Source organism: Mustelus asterias, chromosome 1, assembly GCF_964213995.1.
Source record: "Mustelus asterias chromosome 1, sMusAst1.hap1.1, whole genome shotgun sequence".
In the NCBI taxonomy this organism is placed as follows: Eukaryota; Metazoa; Chordata; class Chondrichthyes; order Carcharhiniformes; family Triakidae; genus Mustelus; species Mustelus asterias.
Window position 1 is genome coordinate 190,869,821 of NC_135801.1, and position 18,227 is coordinate 190,888,047.

The 18,227-nt window shown below is 47.7% G+C and overlaps 1 protein-coding gene across 1 annotated transcript in view; it reads left to right on the forward strand.

Moving 5' to 3' along the window:
• The window catches only part of tlx2 (T cell leukemia homeobox 2), a 73,030-nt gene extending 56,850 nt beyond the window's left edge, over window positions 1-16,180 (forward strand). Inside the window, exon 3 of the mRNA XM_078230711.1 lies at window positions 15,699-16,180. Within this exon, the coding sequence (XP_078086837.1) occupies window positions 15,699-15,918 (220 nt within the window). The 3' untranslated portion in view covers window positions 15,919-16,180. The remainder of the gene's footprint in view (window positions 1-15,698) is intronic.
• Window positions 16,181-18,227: the final 2,047 nt, after the last annotated feature.

An 18,227-nucleotide genomic window follows, 5' to 3' on the forward strand; every position in this document is an offset into this window, starting at 1 on the left:
GGTTGTTTGGGAAGGATTGGCACAAGTCAGGAATGTGATGTAATACTCCCCACTTGCCTGGATGGGTACAGCTCCAGCAGCACTCAAGAAGCTTGATACCATCCAGGACAAAGCAGCCCCGCTTGATTGGCACCACATCCACAAACATTCAATCCCTCCACCACCGACGCTCAGTAGCAGCAGTGTGTACTATCTACAAGATGCACTGCAGCAATTCACCAAAGATCCTTAGGCAGTACGTTCCAAACCCACGACCACTTCCATCTAGAAGGACAAGCGCAGCAGATACATGGGAACACCACCACCTGCAAGTTCCCCTCCAAGATACTCACTATCCTGACTTGGAAATATATCGCCGTCCCTTTGCAGTCACTGGGTCAAAATCCTGGAATTCCCTCCGTCACAGTGGTTAGCACTGCTGCCTCTCAGTGCCAGGGACCCGGGTTCGATTCCCGGCTTGGGTCACTGTCTGTGAGGAGTTTGCATGTTCTCCCCGTGTCTGCGTGGGTTTCCTCCGGGTGCTCCGGTTTCCTCCCACAATCTGAAAGACATGCTGGTTAGGTGCAGTGACCTGAACAGGCACCGTAGTGTGGCGACCAGGGGGAATTTCACAGTAACTTCATTGTAGTGTTAATGTAAGCCTTACTTGTGACTAATAATTTAATAAGAAAAAACTAACTGCATTGTGGGCCAACCCACAGCATGTGGACTGCAGCGATTCAAGAAGGCGGCTCACCACCACCTTCTCAAGGGGAACTAGGGATGGGCAATAAATACTGGCCAGCCAGCGACACCCATGTCCCACGAATGAATAAAAAAAAGGATTGTGGGTGGGGACGGACTGCCATGGGGTGTGCAATAAGGATCAAAGAATGTAGATGTAGGCTGTAGGACAGGAGGGATTAAATGACGAAAGAGAGGACAATCCGAGGCAAAACAGGTGGGTGACAGAATAAACAAGTTATAGTTTGGAGGAGTTGTAAATGGTTCCAGCAAAACCTGCTGTCCTGGGACAATGTGAAGGGTACTTTTGATCTGAAGTTGGTGGTTGCATTGTCAGTTCAAGTATGGAGTGTATATTCAGTCACTTTAGCCTCCCTGCGTTAGTTGTTTTACACTGTAGCTTTGCAGGGCGGTATTTGTGTGATGTTTGCTATTCAGCGCTGCCTTCGTCAGTCTAATTGCCTGTCATCAACATAAGAATCTGATGCTACCCCTGAGGAAGTAACAATTACCAGGATTTGTTTGGTAAATTACAGCTCGCTTTGCCGCAAGTCAGCCGAGCAGCCAATGTGTTCAAACACGCCACACTTGTGCAAAGTATGAATAGGATAATTTCAGAAGAATGTAAGAACATATGAAAGACAGTGATCGTTTGCAAATTGCTCCCTCATTCAGTCCATTTAGATACACATTTGTTAGTTTAATCTGTAAGTGAATGCTGTTTCATCTTTTACCTTTGACCTTTAGCTTCTTGGAGCAGTGGAAGGCACAATGAGTCGAGGCATTGAAAATTATCAGGCATTTTGACAAGAAAAAAAGGTTTCCAGGAGGGTCGTTAACCAAAGCACCCATTTATAATGTCTGGCAAACAAACCAGAGAGGAGATGGGGAGAATTTATTTTAACACAGGTTGAGGTGAGTTCAGAACTAGGGGTCATAGTTTGAGGATAAGGGGTAAACCTTTTAGAACTGAAGTGAGGAGAAATTTCTTCACCCAGAGGGTGGTGAATGTGTGGGATTCACTACCACAGAAAGTAGTTGAGGCCAAAACGTCATGTGATTTCAAGAAGAAATTAGAAATAGCTCTTGGGGCTAAAGGGATCAAGGGATATAGGGGGGAAGAGGGGGGAATCAGGATATTGAATTTGATGGTCAGCCATGATCAAAATGAATGGTAGAGCAGGCTCGAAGGGCCAAGTGGCCTACTCTTGCTTCTAGTTTCTATGTTTCTATTTAACCTCAGCTACTTTCTGTGGGAGTGAATCCCACACATTCACCACCCTCTGGGTGAAGAAATATCTCCTCACCTCAGTTCTAAAAGGTTTACCGCTTATCCTCAAACTATGACCACTAGTTCTGGTCTCCCCCATCACACGGAACGTTCTTTCTTAATCTATCCTGTCCAACTCTGTTAGAATTTTATCAGTTTCTATGAGAACCCCCCTCGCTCTTCTAAACTCTAGTGAATATAATCCTAACCGATTTAGTAGGGGTGATTCTCCTACACCACCGCTCTAATTTTCTAGATGTGGAGATGCCAGCGTTGGACTGGGGTAAACACAGTAAGGAGTCTAACAACACCAGGTTAAAGTCTAACAGGTTTATTTGGTAGCAAACGCCACTAGCTTTCGGAGCGCTGCTCCTTCGTCAGGTGAGTGGGAGATCTGTTCATAAGCAGCAAACAGGGCATATAAAGACACAAACTCAATTTACAGAATAATGAATAATGATTGGAATGCGAGTCTTTACAGCTAATCAAGTCTTAAAGGTACAGACAATGTGAGTGGAGAGAGATTAGCACAGGTTAAAGAGATGTGTATTGTCTCCAGACAGGACAGCCAGTGAGACTTTGCAAATCCAGGCAAGTTGTGGGGGTTACAGATAGTGTGACATGAACCCAAGATCCCGGTTGAGGCCGTCCTCATGTGTGCGGAACCTGGCTATCAGTCTCTGCTCAGCGACTCTGCACTGTCGTGTGTCGTGAAGGCCGCCTTGGAGAACGCTTACCCGAATATCAGAGGCCGAATGCCCGTGACCGCTGAAGTGTTCCCCAACAGGAAGAGAACAGTCTTGCCTGCTGATTGTCTAGCGGTGTTCATTCATCCGTTGTCGTAGCGTCTGCATGGAGACAATACACATCTCTTTAACCTGTGCTTAATGCTCTCTCCACTCACATTGTCTGTACCTTTAAGACTTGATTAGCTGTAAAGACTCGCATTCCAATCATTATTCATTATTCTGTAAATTGAGTTTGTGTCTTTATATGCCCTGTTTGCTGTTTATGAACAGATCTCCCACTCACCTGACGAAGGAGCAGCGCTCCGAAAGCTAGTGGCGTTTGCTACCAAATAAACCTGTTGGACTTTAACCTGGTGTTGTTAGACTCCTTACTAATTTTCTAGTGCAGCGAGGTGGGAGAACCTCGCATCCGATTCTTCTACCCTGCCGCGCACGCATCTCCCAATGCCGGATTTCCGGCGCCATCTGATTTGCGCTGGAAACTGGCGGGAACGCCAGGTAAGTACTTTACACCTTACTTAAATGTTATTTTAATGTGATTAGCGGGCCTGGGACTGAATTCTCTGGGCCTGCTAGCATCTTCCACCCCATCAGGAGCATTTCACTCCAGCGGGGCTCACTTTCGAGGAACTGGCGGCCTGACCCCGCTGGAGTGAAGGGAGGGGGCAATCGGGGTCCCCCTGGTGGTAGAGGGAAGGGGCACCTTGGCACTGACCACCGGGCATCGGGAAGTGCCAAGTGTCTGGGGCCTATAGGGGGTGGGGCCTGGTGGAGGCAGGGCTTAGGAGCAATCAGCGGGGGTGGGGGTGGGGGGGGGGTCCCGCTGCCACCCTGCATGGGTGTTGTGAGACATCTTGCTCTGCATAAGAATCGATGGGAGCAGGCGGGAGGTCAGTGATCGGAGCGGGCGGGGGTGGGGTCGGGACTGCTGGGGGAGGGGTGAAACTGTTTTGGGGGGGCTGGAGATCGGGGTGGGTCACGGGGGGGGGGGGGGGGGGGTGCCTGCCGGGGGGTGTCTTCCAGAGCAAGGGTGGAGTGGGATTGTCACTGTGGTGGGTAGGGTGCTAGAGTTCGGGGTTGTCTGGGATGGGGGGAGGGGGGGGGGGGGGAGGGGGGTCCGGGATTGGTTGGGGAGGGCCGTGATCAGGCCATGGGGTGGTTGGGGTGACAGCACTGCGGGGGTCCTGGGCTGGCCAGCGATTCAGCTAGCCAGCAAACGGGGAGGCTGACAGTTCAGGAGCACTGCGCATGCACAGAGGCCTGCTGGTTTCAGCCCTCTGGGCAGGAATAGGCCTCCCCCCTGAAATCTAATGATTTTCACGCAGGTGATCTCTGCATTGCACAGAGTGAGGGGGATTCGAATGCGAACTCCCACTGAAAAAAACAGCGTGAATTACTCCAGTTTTCCCACGAAATGGACACTTAGAACTTTTTTGGGAGAATTCCACCCAGTCTCTCCTCATATGACAGACCTGCCATCCCGGGTATCAGCCTGGTAAACCTTCGCTGTACTCCCTCTATAGCAAAGACTTCCTTCCTCAGATAAGTACATCAAAACTGCACACAATACTCCAGGTGTGGCCTCACCAATGCCCTATACAATTGCAGCAAAACACCCCTAACTTGATACTCAAATCCTCTCGCTATGAAGGCCAACATACCATTTGCCTTTTTTACTGCCTGCTGTACCTGCTCGCTTATTTTCAGCAACTGGTGTATGAGGACTCCAAGGTCTCGTTGAGTATCCACCTCTCTCAATTTACACCCATTCAAGTAATGATCTGTCTTCTTATTATTGCTGCCAAAGTGGATAATCTCACATTTATCCACATTATACTGCATCTGCATGGCAGATGCCCACACACTCAGCCTGTCCAAATCTCACTGAAGCATCTCTGCATCCTCCTCACAGCTCACCCTCCCACCCAACCTTGTGTCATCTGCAAATTTGGAGATAATACATTCAGTTCTCTCTTCCAAATCATTAATTTATAATGTGATGAGCATTTCTTTTCTCTCAGGTGATAGTGAGTCTTTGAAACTCCCTTCCTCAAAAGACAGCAGAAACAGAGGGCAAGATTTAATCTGCCCCCACTCCTCCACCTCCACCCCCATCCCGCATCCCTCCACCCACCCCATGATGCACATTCCATTGGTAGAGGTGGCTCAACGTTGGCCGCTGGCGGAATCTTCTGGTTCCACTGAGGACTATGGCATTTTGCAGGGCTCATCCTGCTCGTGGGTAAATGTGAGGTTATCCAGTTCGGTAGCAAAAACGGGAAGGCAGATTACTATCTGAATGGCCACAAATTAGGAGAGGGGAATGTGCAATGAGACCTGAGTGTCCTCGTACACCAGTCACTGAAAGTAAGCAAGCAGGTGTAGCAGGCAGTAAAGAAGGCAAATTGTATGTTGGCCTTCACAGAGAGAAGATTCGAGTACAGCAGGGATGTCTTGCTGAAGTTATACTGGGTCTTGGTGAGGCCACACCTGGAATATCGTGTTCAGTTTAGTGTCCTTATCTGAGGAAGGATGTTCTTGCTCTAGGGGACGTGCAGAGAAGGTTTACTGGACTCATTACTGGGATTGAAGTATGACGAGAGATTGAATCGGTTAGAATTATGTTTGCTTCTGTTCAGAATGAGGGGGGAATCTCATAGAAACCTGCCAAATACTAAGAAGACTAGACAGGGTAGATGCAAGAAGATGGGTGGCACGGTGGCACAATGGTTAGCACTGCTGCTTCACAGGGCCAGGGACCCGGGTAAATTGAACTGGTAAATGCCTCTCAGCTGGTTGATATTGTGCATCTGTGATTGACAGTGAACTTGATCGGCCAAACATCGATTCACCCTTCATGACATGAAAAAATGGCTGAAGGCACTGGATACTGCAAAGGCTATGGGCCCTGACAATAATCCAGCAATAGTTCTGAAGACTTGTGCTCCAGAACTTGCTGTGCCCCTAGCCAAGCTGTTCCAGTACAGCTATAACACTGGCATCTACCCATAGAACATAGAAACCCTACAGTGCAGAAGGAGGCCATTCGGCCCATCGAGTCTGCACCGACCACAATCCCACCCAGGCCCCACCCCCACATATTTACCCGCTAATTCCTCTAACTACACATCTCAGGGACAATTTTTTTTTTTAACCTGGCCAATCAACCTAACCCGCACATCTTTGGACTGTGGGAGGAAACCGGAGCACCCGGAGGAAACCCACGCAGACACGAGGAGAATGTGCAAACTCCACACAGACAGTGACCCGAGCCGGGAATCGAACCCAGGACCCTGGAGCTGTGAAGCAGCAGTGCTAACCACTGTGCTACCGTTTTTTACACAGAGAGTGGTGGGGGCCTGGAATGCGCTGCCAAGTAGGGTGGTGGAGGCAGGCACGCTGACATCGTTTAAGACTTACCTGGATAGTCACATGAGCAGCCTGGGAATGGAGGGATACAAACGATTGGTCTAGTTGGACCAAGGAGCGGCACAGGCTTGGAGGGCCGAAGGGCCTGTTTCCTGTGCTGTACTGTTCTTTGTTCTTTGTTTGTTCTTTGTACCCAGCAATGTGGAAAACTGCCCTGGTATGAACCGTTCACAAGAAACAGGACAAATTCAACCCGGCCAATTACTGCCCCATCAGTCTACTCTCGATCATCAGCAAAGTAATGGAAGGGTCATCAACAGTGCTATCAAACGGCACTTAGCAAAAGCTTGCTCAGTGACGCCTAGTGTGGGTTCCACCAGGATCACACAGTTCCTGACCTCATTACAGCCTTGGTTCAAACATGGACAAAAGAGCTGAGTTCCAGAGATGAGGTGAGAGTGGCAGCCTTTGACATCAAGGCCGCATTCGATCAGAGTGTGGCATCAGAGAGCCCTGGGAAAACTGGAGCCCATGGGAACCGGGGAGAATCCTCCACTGATTGGAGTCATACCTGGCACAAAGGATGATAGATGTGGTGGTTGGAGGTCAATTATCTCAGCTCCACGACATCTCTGCAGGAGTTCCTCAGGGTAGTGTCCTAGGCCCAAACATCTTCAGCTGCTTCATCAATGACCTTCCTTCCATCATAAGGTCAGAAGTGGGGATGTTCTCCGATTGCACAATGTTCAGCACCATTCTTGACTCCTCATAAGAACATAAGAACATAAGAAATAGGAGCAGGAGTAGGCCATCTAGCCCCTCAAGCCTGCTCCGCCATTCAATAAGATCATGGCTGATCTGATAGTGGGTTCAGTTCCACTTACCCACCCGCTCCCCATAACCTTTAATTCCCTTAATGGTTAAAAATCTATCTATCTGTGACTTAAACACATTTAACGAGGTAGCCTCTACTGCTTCATTGGGCAGAGAATTCCAAAGATTCACTACCCTCTGGGAGAAGAAGTTCCTCCTTAACTCTGTTCTAAATTGACTCCCCCGTATTTTGAGGCTATACCCCCTAGTTCTTGTTTCCATTGTAAGTGGAAATAACCTCGCTGTTTCTACCCTGTCTAGCCCCTTCCTTATCTTATATGTCCCTATAAGATCTGCCCTCAACCTTCTAAATTCCAATGAGTACAGGCCCAGTCTACTCAATCTCTCCTCATAAGCTAACCCCCTCATCTCCGGAATCAACCTGGTGAACCTTCTCTGTAACCCCTCCAAAGCTAATATATCCTTTCTTAAATAAGAGGACCAAAATTGTACACAGTACTCTAGTTGCGGCCTCACCAGTACCCTGTACAGTTGCAGCAAGACCTCCCTGCTTTTATACTCCATCCCTCTCGTGATAAAGGCCAACATTCCATTTGCCTTCTTGATTACCTGCTGCACCTGCAAACTGAGTTTTTGTGATTCATGCACAAGGACCCCCAGGTCCCTCTGCACAGTAGCATGTTGTAATTTTTCACCGTTTAAATAATAGTCCATTTTACTGTTATTCCTTCCAAAGTGGATAACCTCACACTTACCAACGTTATACTTCATCTGCCAGATCCTTGCCCACTCACTTAGCCTATCCAAATCTCTCTGCAGACTCTCTGTGTCCTCCATGCAATTGGCTTTCCCACCCATCTTTGTGTCATCCGCAAACTTTGTTACCCTACACTCGGTCCCCTCCTCCAGATCGTCTATGTATATGGTAAATAGTTGAGGCCCCAGCACCAATCCCTGCGGCACGCCACTAGTCACTGATTGCCAACTGGAAAAGCACCCATTTATTCCGACTCTCTGCTTTCTGTTAGATAGCCAATCCTCAATCCATGCTAACACTTTACCCCCAACTCCGTGTACCTTTATCTTATGCAGCAACCTTTTGTGAGGCACCTTATCGAATGCCTTCTGGAAATCTAAATACACCACATCCACCGGTTCCCCTCTGTCAACCGCATTCATTATATCCTCAAAGAATTCCAGTAAATTAGTCAAACATGACTTTTCCTTCATGAATCCATGCTGCGTCTGCTTGATTGAACCATTCTCATTGAAACTCCTCAGATACTGAAGCAGTCCATGTTCAAATGCAGCAAAACCTGGACAATGTCCAAGCTTCAGCTAAAAGTGGAAAGTAACATTCACACCACACAAGTGCCAGGCAATGACCATTTCCAACAGCGCGGAATTTAACCATTGCCCTTTTACATTCAATATCATTACCATTATTGAATCCCCCACTATCAACATCCTGGTGGTTACCATTGACCAGAAACTCAACTGGACTAGCCACATCAATACTGTGGCTACAAGAGCAGGTGAGAGGCTGGAAATCCTGTGGCAAGTAACTCACCTCCTGACACCCCAAAGCCTGTCTACCATCGACAAGGCGCAAGTCAGGAGTTGATGGGTGCAGCTCCAACAACACTCAAGAAACTCAACACCATCTAAGACAGTGCAGCCCGCTTGATTGGCACCCCATCCACAAACATCCACTCTCTGCGCCACTGTAGCAGTCGTGTGCTGTGTACAAATTGGCTGCTGCACTCCCTAAATTACAATAGTGTCCATGCTATAAAAGCAGAAGATACAGTCACAGTCATAGAGGTTTACAGCATGGAAACAGGCCCTTCGGCCCAACTTGTCCATGCCGCCCCTTTTTTAGCGACTAAGCTGGTCCCAATTGCCCGCATTTGGCCCATATCCATCTACACCCGTCTTACCCATGTAACTGTCTAAATGCTTTTTAAAAGACAAAATTGTACCCGCCTCTACTACTACCTCTGGCAGCTTGTTCCAGACACTCACCAACTCTGTGTGAAAAAATTGCCCCTCTGGACAGTTTTGTATCCCTCCCCTCTCATATTAAAACTATGCCCTCTAGTTTTAGACTCCCCTACTTTTGGGAAAAGATGTTGACTATCTACCTTATCTATGCCCCTCATTATTTTACAGACCTCTATAAGATCACCCCTAAGACTCCTACACTCCAGGGAAAAAAGTCCCAGTCTATCCAGCCTCTCCTTATAACTCAAACCATCAATCCCGGTAGCATCCTAGTAAATCTTTTCTGCACTCTTTCTAGTTTAATAATATCCTTTCTACAATAGGGTGACCAGAACTGCACACAGTATTCCAAGTGTGGCCTTACTAATGTCTTGTACAATTTCAACAAAATGTCCCAACTCCTGCACTGCAGGAAGTCACCAAGGCTCCTTAGGCATCTACCAAATTCATGATTGCTCCATCAAGAGGGACACACGTAGCAGATACCTGGGAACAGATACCTTCAATGTCGTTGGGTCAAAATACTGGAATTGTCTTCCTACACCACATGGACTGCAATAGTCCTTCTCAAGGGCAATTAGGAATGGGCAATAAATGCTGGCCGAGCTAGCAATGCCCACATCCTTTGAATGAATTTTTAAAAAACAGTTTATGTGTTCAGTTAAATGTCTCACTCAGTTTGACCAAATCACATTGGCTTCTAGACCTGCAAAGGAGTGAGTTCCAAGTTCCTGTCTGGGCTCCCTCTGTCCTGCATCTTCCATCTCTGCTAATCCTTAGCTCTCAACTCAACCCTTCCTCTTCCAATTCTGGTTTCCTCTACAGACACTAATGGGTGAAATTTCCCATTCCGTCCACCATGGGAATCGAATTTTCCGATTTCACTATAGGGGTATGCAAGCATGATGGTCATGTTACTGGGTTAGCAATCCTGAACATGGACCAATGCTGTAAATAACATAAGTTCAAATCCCACCATAGCAGATATGAATCTAAATTCACAACTGGTTGGTCATTTAAATACCCATCAGATTCACAAATGTCCTTTAGGGATGGAAAGCTTCTGTCGTCACCTGGCCTGCACCTAGATGTGACTCCAGATCCAGGGCAATGGGCTTGATTCTGAACTAGCAAGCCACTCAGCTGCATTCAAGAAAGCAGCTCACCTCTACCCATTTAAGAGCAGTTACAGATAAAATGGCCACGACTTTACCAGCAGCACATAGACTGGAATTTTCTGGCCCTGCCAGTGGTGGGCACCATGGCATTTGGGATGGGCAGATTTGGAGACCGGCCAAAAGATTGACTCTTGCTGCCACCCGCCTCGATACCCACTATTAACAGGGCTGGAAAATGCCTCCCATAGAATAAAAATACACAGGTACTCAGGAACAGGAGGAAAGACCTGCGCTTACGGGGCGGCATCGTGGCACAGTGGTTAGCATTGCTGCCTCACAGTGCCAGGGACCCGGGTTCAATTCCCGGCTTGGGTCACCGTCTGTGCGGAGTTTGTACGTTCTCCCCGTGTCTGTGTGGGTTTCCTCCGGGTGCTCCGTTTTCCTCCCACATGTCCAAAGATGTGCACATTTGGTGGATTGGCCATGCTAAATTCTCCCTCAGTGTACCCGAACCAGCGCCGGAGTGTGGCGACTAGGATGTTTGCACAGTAACTTCATTGCTGTGTTAATGTAAGCCTACTTGTGACTAATAAATAAACTTTACTTTTACTCAGCATAATCTCAAGATGTCTCAAGGATGTTGCAGCTACTTTGATAGCATGGACACTATTATAACATAGGAAGTGCAGCAGCCAATTTGCATACAGCAAGCTCTCAAAAATTAAACATCTGAAGACATGGCAGCACAGTGGTTAGCACTGCTGCCTCACAATGCCAGGGATCCGGGTTCAATTCCGGCCTTGGGTCATTGTCTGCATGGAGTCTGAACGCTCTTCCCGTGTCTGCGTGGGTTTCCTCCGGGTGCCCCGGTTTCCTCCCTCACTCCAAAGATGTGCGGCTTAGGTTGATTGGCCAAGGCAAATTATCCCTTCATGTCAGGGGGATGAGCAGGGTAAATATGTGGGATTACGGGCATAGAGCCTGGGTGAGATGGCTGTCAGTGCAGGCTAGATGGGCCAAATGGCCTCCTTCTGCGCTGTAGGGATTCTATGAATTCTAAATAGAATCACAGAATACTATAGTGCAGAAGAGGCCCTTTGGCCCATCAAGTCTGCACCAATGCATGAAAAGTCCTGACCTGCCCACCTAATCCCACTTGCCAGCACTTGGCCCATAGCCTTGAGTATTATGGCGTGCCAAGTACTCATCCAAGTACTTTTTAAAGGATGTGAGTGCATTCCAGACTGTTACCACATCCTGAGTAAAAAGGTTTTTCCTCAAATCCCCCCTAAACTTCCCACCCCTCAATTTTAACTTGTGTCCCCTCATAACTGACCCTAAATAGGCTGTTGCAGAATGGATGTTAGTTGAACGGTAATTATTCTCTCAGAACACTGATCTCATTGTACAAATAACAAATGGTCTATCGAACCAAAGGGGCAGACAGAGCCTCGGTTGAGACAGCATCTGAAAGACAGCACCTCCAGCAGTGCAGCACACTCTCAGTACTGCACTGGGGCTATCTACCTGGATTGCAGATCTAGACTGGGTCTTGAACCCACAGCCTTCATGTTCAGAGGGCAGAGTGCTTCAACTGAATTGTGACGGCCCTCCAAAGCTTGCTATGCCATTGAATTCAGTCATGACTGATCTGTTTATTAACGCCATCTACCCAGCTTAGTTCTGTTCTCTTACCACCTTCACTGAACAGAAGTTACAAGTTAGAAAGTTTCTGTCTCACCTACAGTGATGATGCATGCATCCCCACACTGACACAATACACACACTCACAACAGAAACACATGAAACATACAAAAGGATAAACACGTTTAAACGTAATGCCACTATTACTGGTAAAGGCCCTGAGGTTCACGAGAATGATTCTGGGAATGAGAAGCTTGACGTATGAGGAGTGTTTGAGGACTCTGGGTCTGTACTCGATGGAGTTGAGAAGGATGAGGAGGGATCTCATTGAAACTTACACAATACTGAAAGGCCTGGATAGAGTGGACATGGGGAAGATGTTTCCATTATTAGGAGAGACTAGGATCTGAAGGCACAGCCTCAGAATAACGGAACGAACCTTTAGAACTGAGATGAGGAGGGATTTCTTCAGCCAGAGGGTGGTGAATCTGTGGAATTCATTGCTACAGAAGGTCGTTGAGTGCATTTAAAACAGAGATAAATAGGTTCTTGATTGGTAAGGGAATCAGAGGTTACGGCGAAAAGGTGAGAGAATGGGATGAGAAACTGATCAGCCATGATCGAATGGCGGAGCAGAGCTGATGGGCCAAATGGTCTCATTCTCCTCCTATAAAGAACAAAGAACAAAGAACAGTACAGCACAGGAAACAGGCCCTTCGGCCCTCCAAGCCTGTGCCGCTCCTTGGTCCAACTAGACCAATCGTTTGTATCCCTCCATTCCCAGGCTGCTCATGTGACTATCCAGGTAAGTCTTAAACGATGTCTTTCTTTTTAATTTGTGGGACATGGGTGTCACTGGCTGGCCAGCATTTATTGCCCATCCCCAGTTGCCCTTGAGAATGTGGTGGTGAGCTGCCTTCTTGAATCGCTGCAGTCCATGTTCTGTGGGTTGACCCACAATGACATTGGGGAGGGAATTCCAGGGTTTTGACCTAGCGACTGCGAAGGAACGGTGATATATTTCAGAGTCAGGATGGTGAGGGTCTTGGAGGGGGACTTGCAGGTGGTGGTGTTCCCATTGTATCTGCTGCCCTTGTCCTTCTTGATGCAAGTGGTCGTGGGTTTGGAAGGTGCTGTCTAAGGATCTTTGGTGAATTGCTGCCGTGCATCTTGTAGATAGTACACACTGCTGCTACTGAGCGTCGGTGGTGGAGGGTGTGGATGTTTGTAGATGTGATGCCAATCAAGCAGGGCTGCTTTGTCCTGGACGGTGTCAAGCTTCTTATGGTCTTATGGGTCAGAAAATAATGAAAGACTAGCTGACACCCGACTTGGCTTTTTGTCACCAAAAGAGAAAATGCTGGAAAATCTCAGCAGGTCTGGCAGCATCTGTAAGGAGAGACAAGAGCTGACGTTTCGAGTTCAGATGACCCTTTGTCAAAGCTAAACGGCATAAAAAGTGGGAGATATTTATACTGCAGGGGGAGGGAATGAAAGATGAGTCACAGCCACAGAAACCAGGGGGAAAGACTGCTAATGGCTTTCCACAGAGAGAATAAAGGCTGTGAATGGACAAACGGCAGAGGAGCTAAAATCAGAGGGTAAACTGTGACAGATGAAAATGTGGGGGGAGAGGGGGGAGCTAAAATGGATGGGACAGAGGGAAAATTTAGAAAAGGGGAAGCAAAGGGGGAGAAAAGGAAAGGGAAAGGGGATAAAGGAGGGAGAAAGCGTGAGGGGGGAAAGAAAAATGAAGAAAGACAATAAAGAAATAAAAGGTAGAGAACAGTAAAAAATTAAATTAAGTAGAATGAAAACAAAGGGGGTGGAGGTGGGTAGAGCTAATCATGTGGAGTTGTTGAATTCGATGTTGAGACCGGAAGGTTGTAAAGTGCCGAGCCGGAAGATGAGATGCTGTTCCTCCAGTTTGCGTTGAGCTTCATTGGAACATTGCAGCAGGCCAAGGACAGACATGTGGGCATGGGGAGCAGGATCGTGTGTTAAAATGGTTCTCTCTACACCTTCATCCCACACTAGGACGGCCTGAGAGCTCTTCACTCCTTACTTGAAAAGAGGCCTGAACAATTCCTATCCACCACCCCTCTCCTCCGCCTGGCTGAACTCGTTCTATCTCTCAACAACTTCTCCTTTAACTCATCCCACTTTCTCCAAATCAAAGGAGTAGCAATGGGTACCCGCATGGGTCCTAGCTACGCTTGTCTTTTTATGGGGTATATGGAACATTCCTTGCTCCAAGCCTACCCAGGTCCCCTCCCACAACTCCTTTACTGATACATCAATGACTATTTTGGTGCCGCTTCATGCTCTCGTCCAGACCTCGAAAAATTCATCAACTTCGCTTCCAGTTTCTGCCCCTCCATCACTTTCACCTGATCCATCTCAGGCACTTCCCTTCCCTTCCTTGACCTTTCTGTATCCATTTCTGGCAATAGACTATCTCCCAATATCCATTACAAGCCCACTGACTCCCACAGCTATCTGGACTACAGCTCTTCACACCCTACATCCTGTAAGGACTCCATCCCTTTCTCTCGGCTCCTTGGCCTCCGTCGCATTTGTTCCGATGATGCCACTTTGCAAAGTGGTGCTTCTAATATGTACTCCTTCTTCCTCAACCATGGTTTCCCACCTACAGTTGTCGACAGGCCCTCAACAGCGTGCGGTCCATCTCCCGTGCCATGACCCTCACCCCCTCTCCTCCCTCCCAGAACAAGGATAGAGTCCCACTTGTTCTCACATTTCACCCTGCCAGCCTTCGCATACAAAGCATGATCCTCCGCCATTTTCGCCAACTCCAGCGTGATGCCACCACCAAACACACCTTCCCTTCACTCCCTCTGTCAGCATTCCACAGAGACCATTCCTCCGGGATAACCTAGTCCACTCCTCCACTATACCCAACACCTCTCCTGTCACTCATGGCACCTTCCCATGCAATTGCAGAAGGTGTAACACCTGCCCCTTTACCTCTTCTATGCTCACCATCCAAGGTCCAAAACATTCATTCCAGGTTAAGTAGCGTTCCACTTGCACCTCTTTCAATTTGGTCTTTTGCATTCGCTGCTCCCAATGTGGTCTCCTCTATATCGGAGAGACCAAGCGTAGACTGGGTGATCGCTTTGCTGAGCACCTTCGGTCTGTGTGCATCAGGACCCTGACCTTCCTGTTGCTGCCATTTTAACACACGATCCTGTTCCCATGCCCACATGTCTGTCCTTGGCCTGCTGCAATGTTCCAGTGAAGCTCAACGCAAACTGGAGGAACAGCATCTCATCTTCCGGCTCGGCACTTTACAGCCTTCCGGTCTCAACATCGAATTCAACAACTTCAGGTGATTTGCTCTACCCCACCTCCACCCCCTTTGTTTTCATTCTATTTTATTTAATTTTTTAACTGTTCTCAACTTTTATTTCTTTGTTGTCTTTCTTCATTTTTCTTCTCCCCCCCCCCCACTCTTTCCCCCTACTTTATCCCCCTTCTCTTACCTTTTCTCCCCCTTTGCTTCCACTTTTCTAAATTTTATCTCTGTCCCATCCATTTCCCCACCCCCCCCCTCTCCCCCAACAACTTCATCTGTCACAGTTTACCCTTTCATTTTACCTTCTCTGCCGTTTGGCCATTCACACCCTTTATTCTCTCTGTGGACAGCCATTAGCAGCCTTTTCCTCTGGTTTCTGTGGCTACGACTCATCTTTCATTCCCTCCCCCTGCAGTATAAACATCTCCCACTTTCTCTGCCTCTTAGCTTTGACAAAGGGTCGTCTGGACTCGAAACGTCAGCTCTTCTCTCTCCTTACAGACGCTGCCAGACCCGCTGAGATTTTCCAGCGTTTTCTCCTTTGGTTTCAGATCCCAGCATCCGCAGTAATTCGCTTTTATTGGCTTTTTGTCAGTTGTGGCGGGAAGGGAACGAGTGAGTACTTCCCCTAATCCGCAGTTTTCTCTTGTGGTTGTCTTTCAAACCAGGCGGCAGACGGCTGAGGAACGGGAAGCCGAGCGGCAGCAGGCGAACCGGCTGATGATCCAGCTCCAGCAGGAGGCCTTCCAGAAGTCACTGACGCAGCCCCTTCAGCAGGATCCCTTGTGCCTGCACAACGCCTCACTTTACGCCTTGCAGAACCTTCAGCCGTGGGCCGATGACAGCAGCAAGATCACCTCGGTGACCTCAGTGGCCTCGGTGGTCTGAGCAACCATTAAATGAACAATTGTTTGTCGTTTTTTTTTTCCTTTTCGTTTTCCGCACTGGCATAGACGCTCAAAGCCCTGGTACCAAATAGCGCTGCGTGTTATTGTATATTACTGGCTGGAATCTTTACTTTTTAAAAGAAATGTAAAATATAAGGTTGTCTCTCACAAGAAGTTAAAAAAAATCTTGCTAATGGGTTATTGCAATGCAAAAAAAAAAATTTTTAAAGCTCAATAAATCAAGCTTTTATTTGCGCTGTTTTAAAAATGAGTTTGCCTCAATCGAGTGGCAGCTTGCTTTTAAGTAATAGAGAAACTGAAAATGTCCCGAGGCACTTGGCTGAGGAGGAAACAAATGCCAAGTCTTAACCAGGTGATTTCATTGTGCAAATTCAGTCAATGATAACGGGGAAATAGGTCCACGAGCAAACTTCACTCAAATCGTTAATACATGGTAACCTCTCCAGTCTAGAATTCTTCTTTATCCATTCGTGGGACATGGGCATTACTGGCTAGCCAGCTTTTATTGCCCATCCATTTGGGCAGCACAGTGGCACGCTGGTTAGCGCTGCTGCCTCACAGCGTCAGGGACCCATGTTCGATTCCAGCCTCGGGTCACTGTCTGTGTGGAGTTTGCACGTTCTCCCCGTGTCTGCGTGGGTTTCCTCCGGGTGCTCCGGTTTCCTCCCACAGTCCAAAGATGTGTGGGTTAGGTGGATTAGACATGGTAAATTGACCCTAGTATCAGGGGGACTAGCAGAGTAAACACATGGGGTTTTGGAGATTGGGCCTGGGTGGGATTGTGGTCGGTGCGGACTCAATGGGCCAAATTGCCTCTTTCTGCTCTGTAGGGATTTTATGATTCCATAATGCCTATTTGCCCTTGAGAAAGTGGTGGTGAGCTGCCTTCATGAAACACTGATAAACTGAGAGGCCATTTCAGAGGGCAGTTGAGAGTCAATCACATTGCTGTGGCTCTGGAGTCACATGTAGGCCAGACCAGGGAAGGGCGTCGGCGGATTTAGGGTTTTTCCAACAATTGACAATGGTTTCATGGTCATCAGTAGATTCTTAATTCCGGATATTTTTTATTGAATTCAAATTTCACCATCTGCCGTGGCGGGATTCGAATCTGGGCCCCCAGAACATTAGCTGTGTTTCTGGATTAATATTCTAGCGATAATGCCACGAGGCTATCGTCTCCCCTAAATGCTTGTGACTAAGTCATTTCTTGATTTAGGAAGTTTTGGGATTATAGAATGATGTTAGAATGCCTAACCACAAAGTTGTGAACTGGAAAACAGCATGTATATGTATACTTTTATAGAAATGGTGGTGAAATAGCATGCACTGTGATACTAGATGCAGCTACTACTAAGCATTTAATAAGTTTTCATTATAACCAAATTGGGACCCAAAGTATAAGTCCCAGGACCTCAGCATCAGTTCTGCTTTCATTATCATTTTGTGTTCATCCTCCAAAACCTACTGGTCTTGGTGGCCATCTTCTTTCACGTGCTGTGGGCATCGCTGGCAAGGTCAGCATTTGTTGCCCATTCAAACTTCAGCTGAACTGGACTCATGAGGCCATTTTGGAGGGCTGTTAAGAGTCAATCACATTATGATGGGGCTGCAGTCACATGCGAGTGGCAGATTCCCTACCCTAAAGGGCATTAGTGAACCAAATGGCTTTTTACGATAATCAGTGATAGTTTCATGGTCACCACTACTTATGGCTTGCTTTAGAAATTGAATTCAAATTCCAGCAGTTGCAGTGGTGTGGTTTGAACCTAAGTTCCCAGGGCATTAGGCTGACACTCTGGTCTGGTGATATTACCACTACACCACCTATACCTGCAGATATACTAAGGGCGGCACGGTGGCACAGTGGTTAGCACTGCTGCTTCACAGCTCCAGGGTCCCGGGTTCGATTCCCGGCTCGGGTCACTGTCTGTGTGGAGTTTGCACATTCTCCTCGTGTCTGCGTGGGTTTCCTCCGGGTGCTCCGGTTTCCTCCCACCGTCCAAAGATGTGCGGGTTAGGTTGATTGGCCAGGTTAAAAATTGCCCCTTAGAATCCTAAGATGCGTAGGTTAGAGGGATTAGTGGGTAAAATATGTGGGGGTAGGGCCTGGGTGGGATTGTGGTCGGTGCAGACTCGATGGGCCGAATGGCCTCCTTCTGCACTGTAGGGTTTCTATGATTTCTATGATATAAGAAGCTCTATTCAGCCACGTTTTATTTCATTGGGAACTTGGCACTCTCTGACCTGTTTGTGGGTGTTGCTTATGTTTTCAATGTGCTTCCAGGC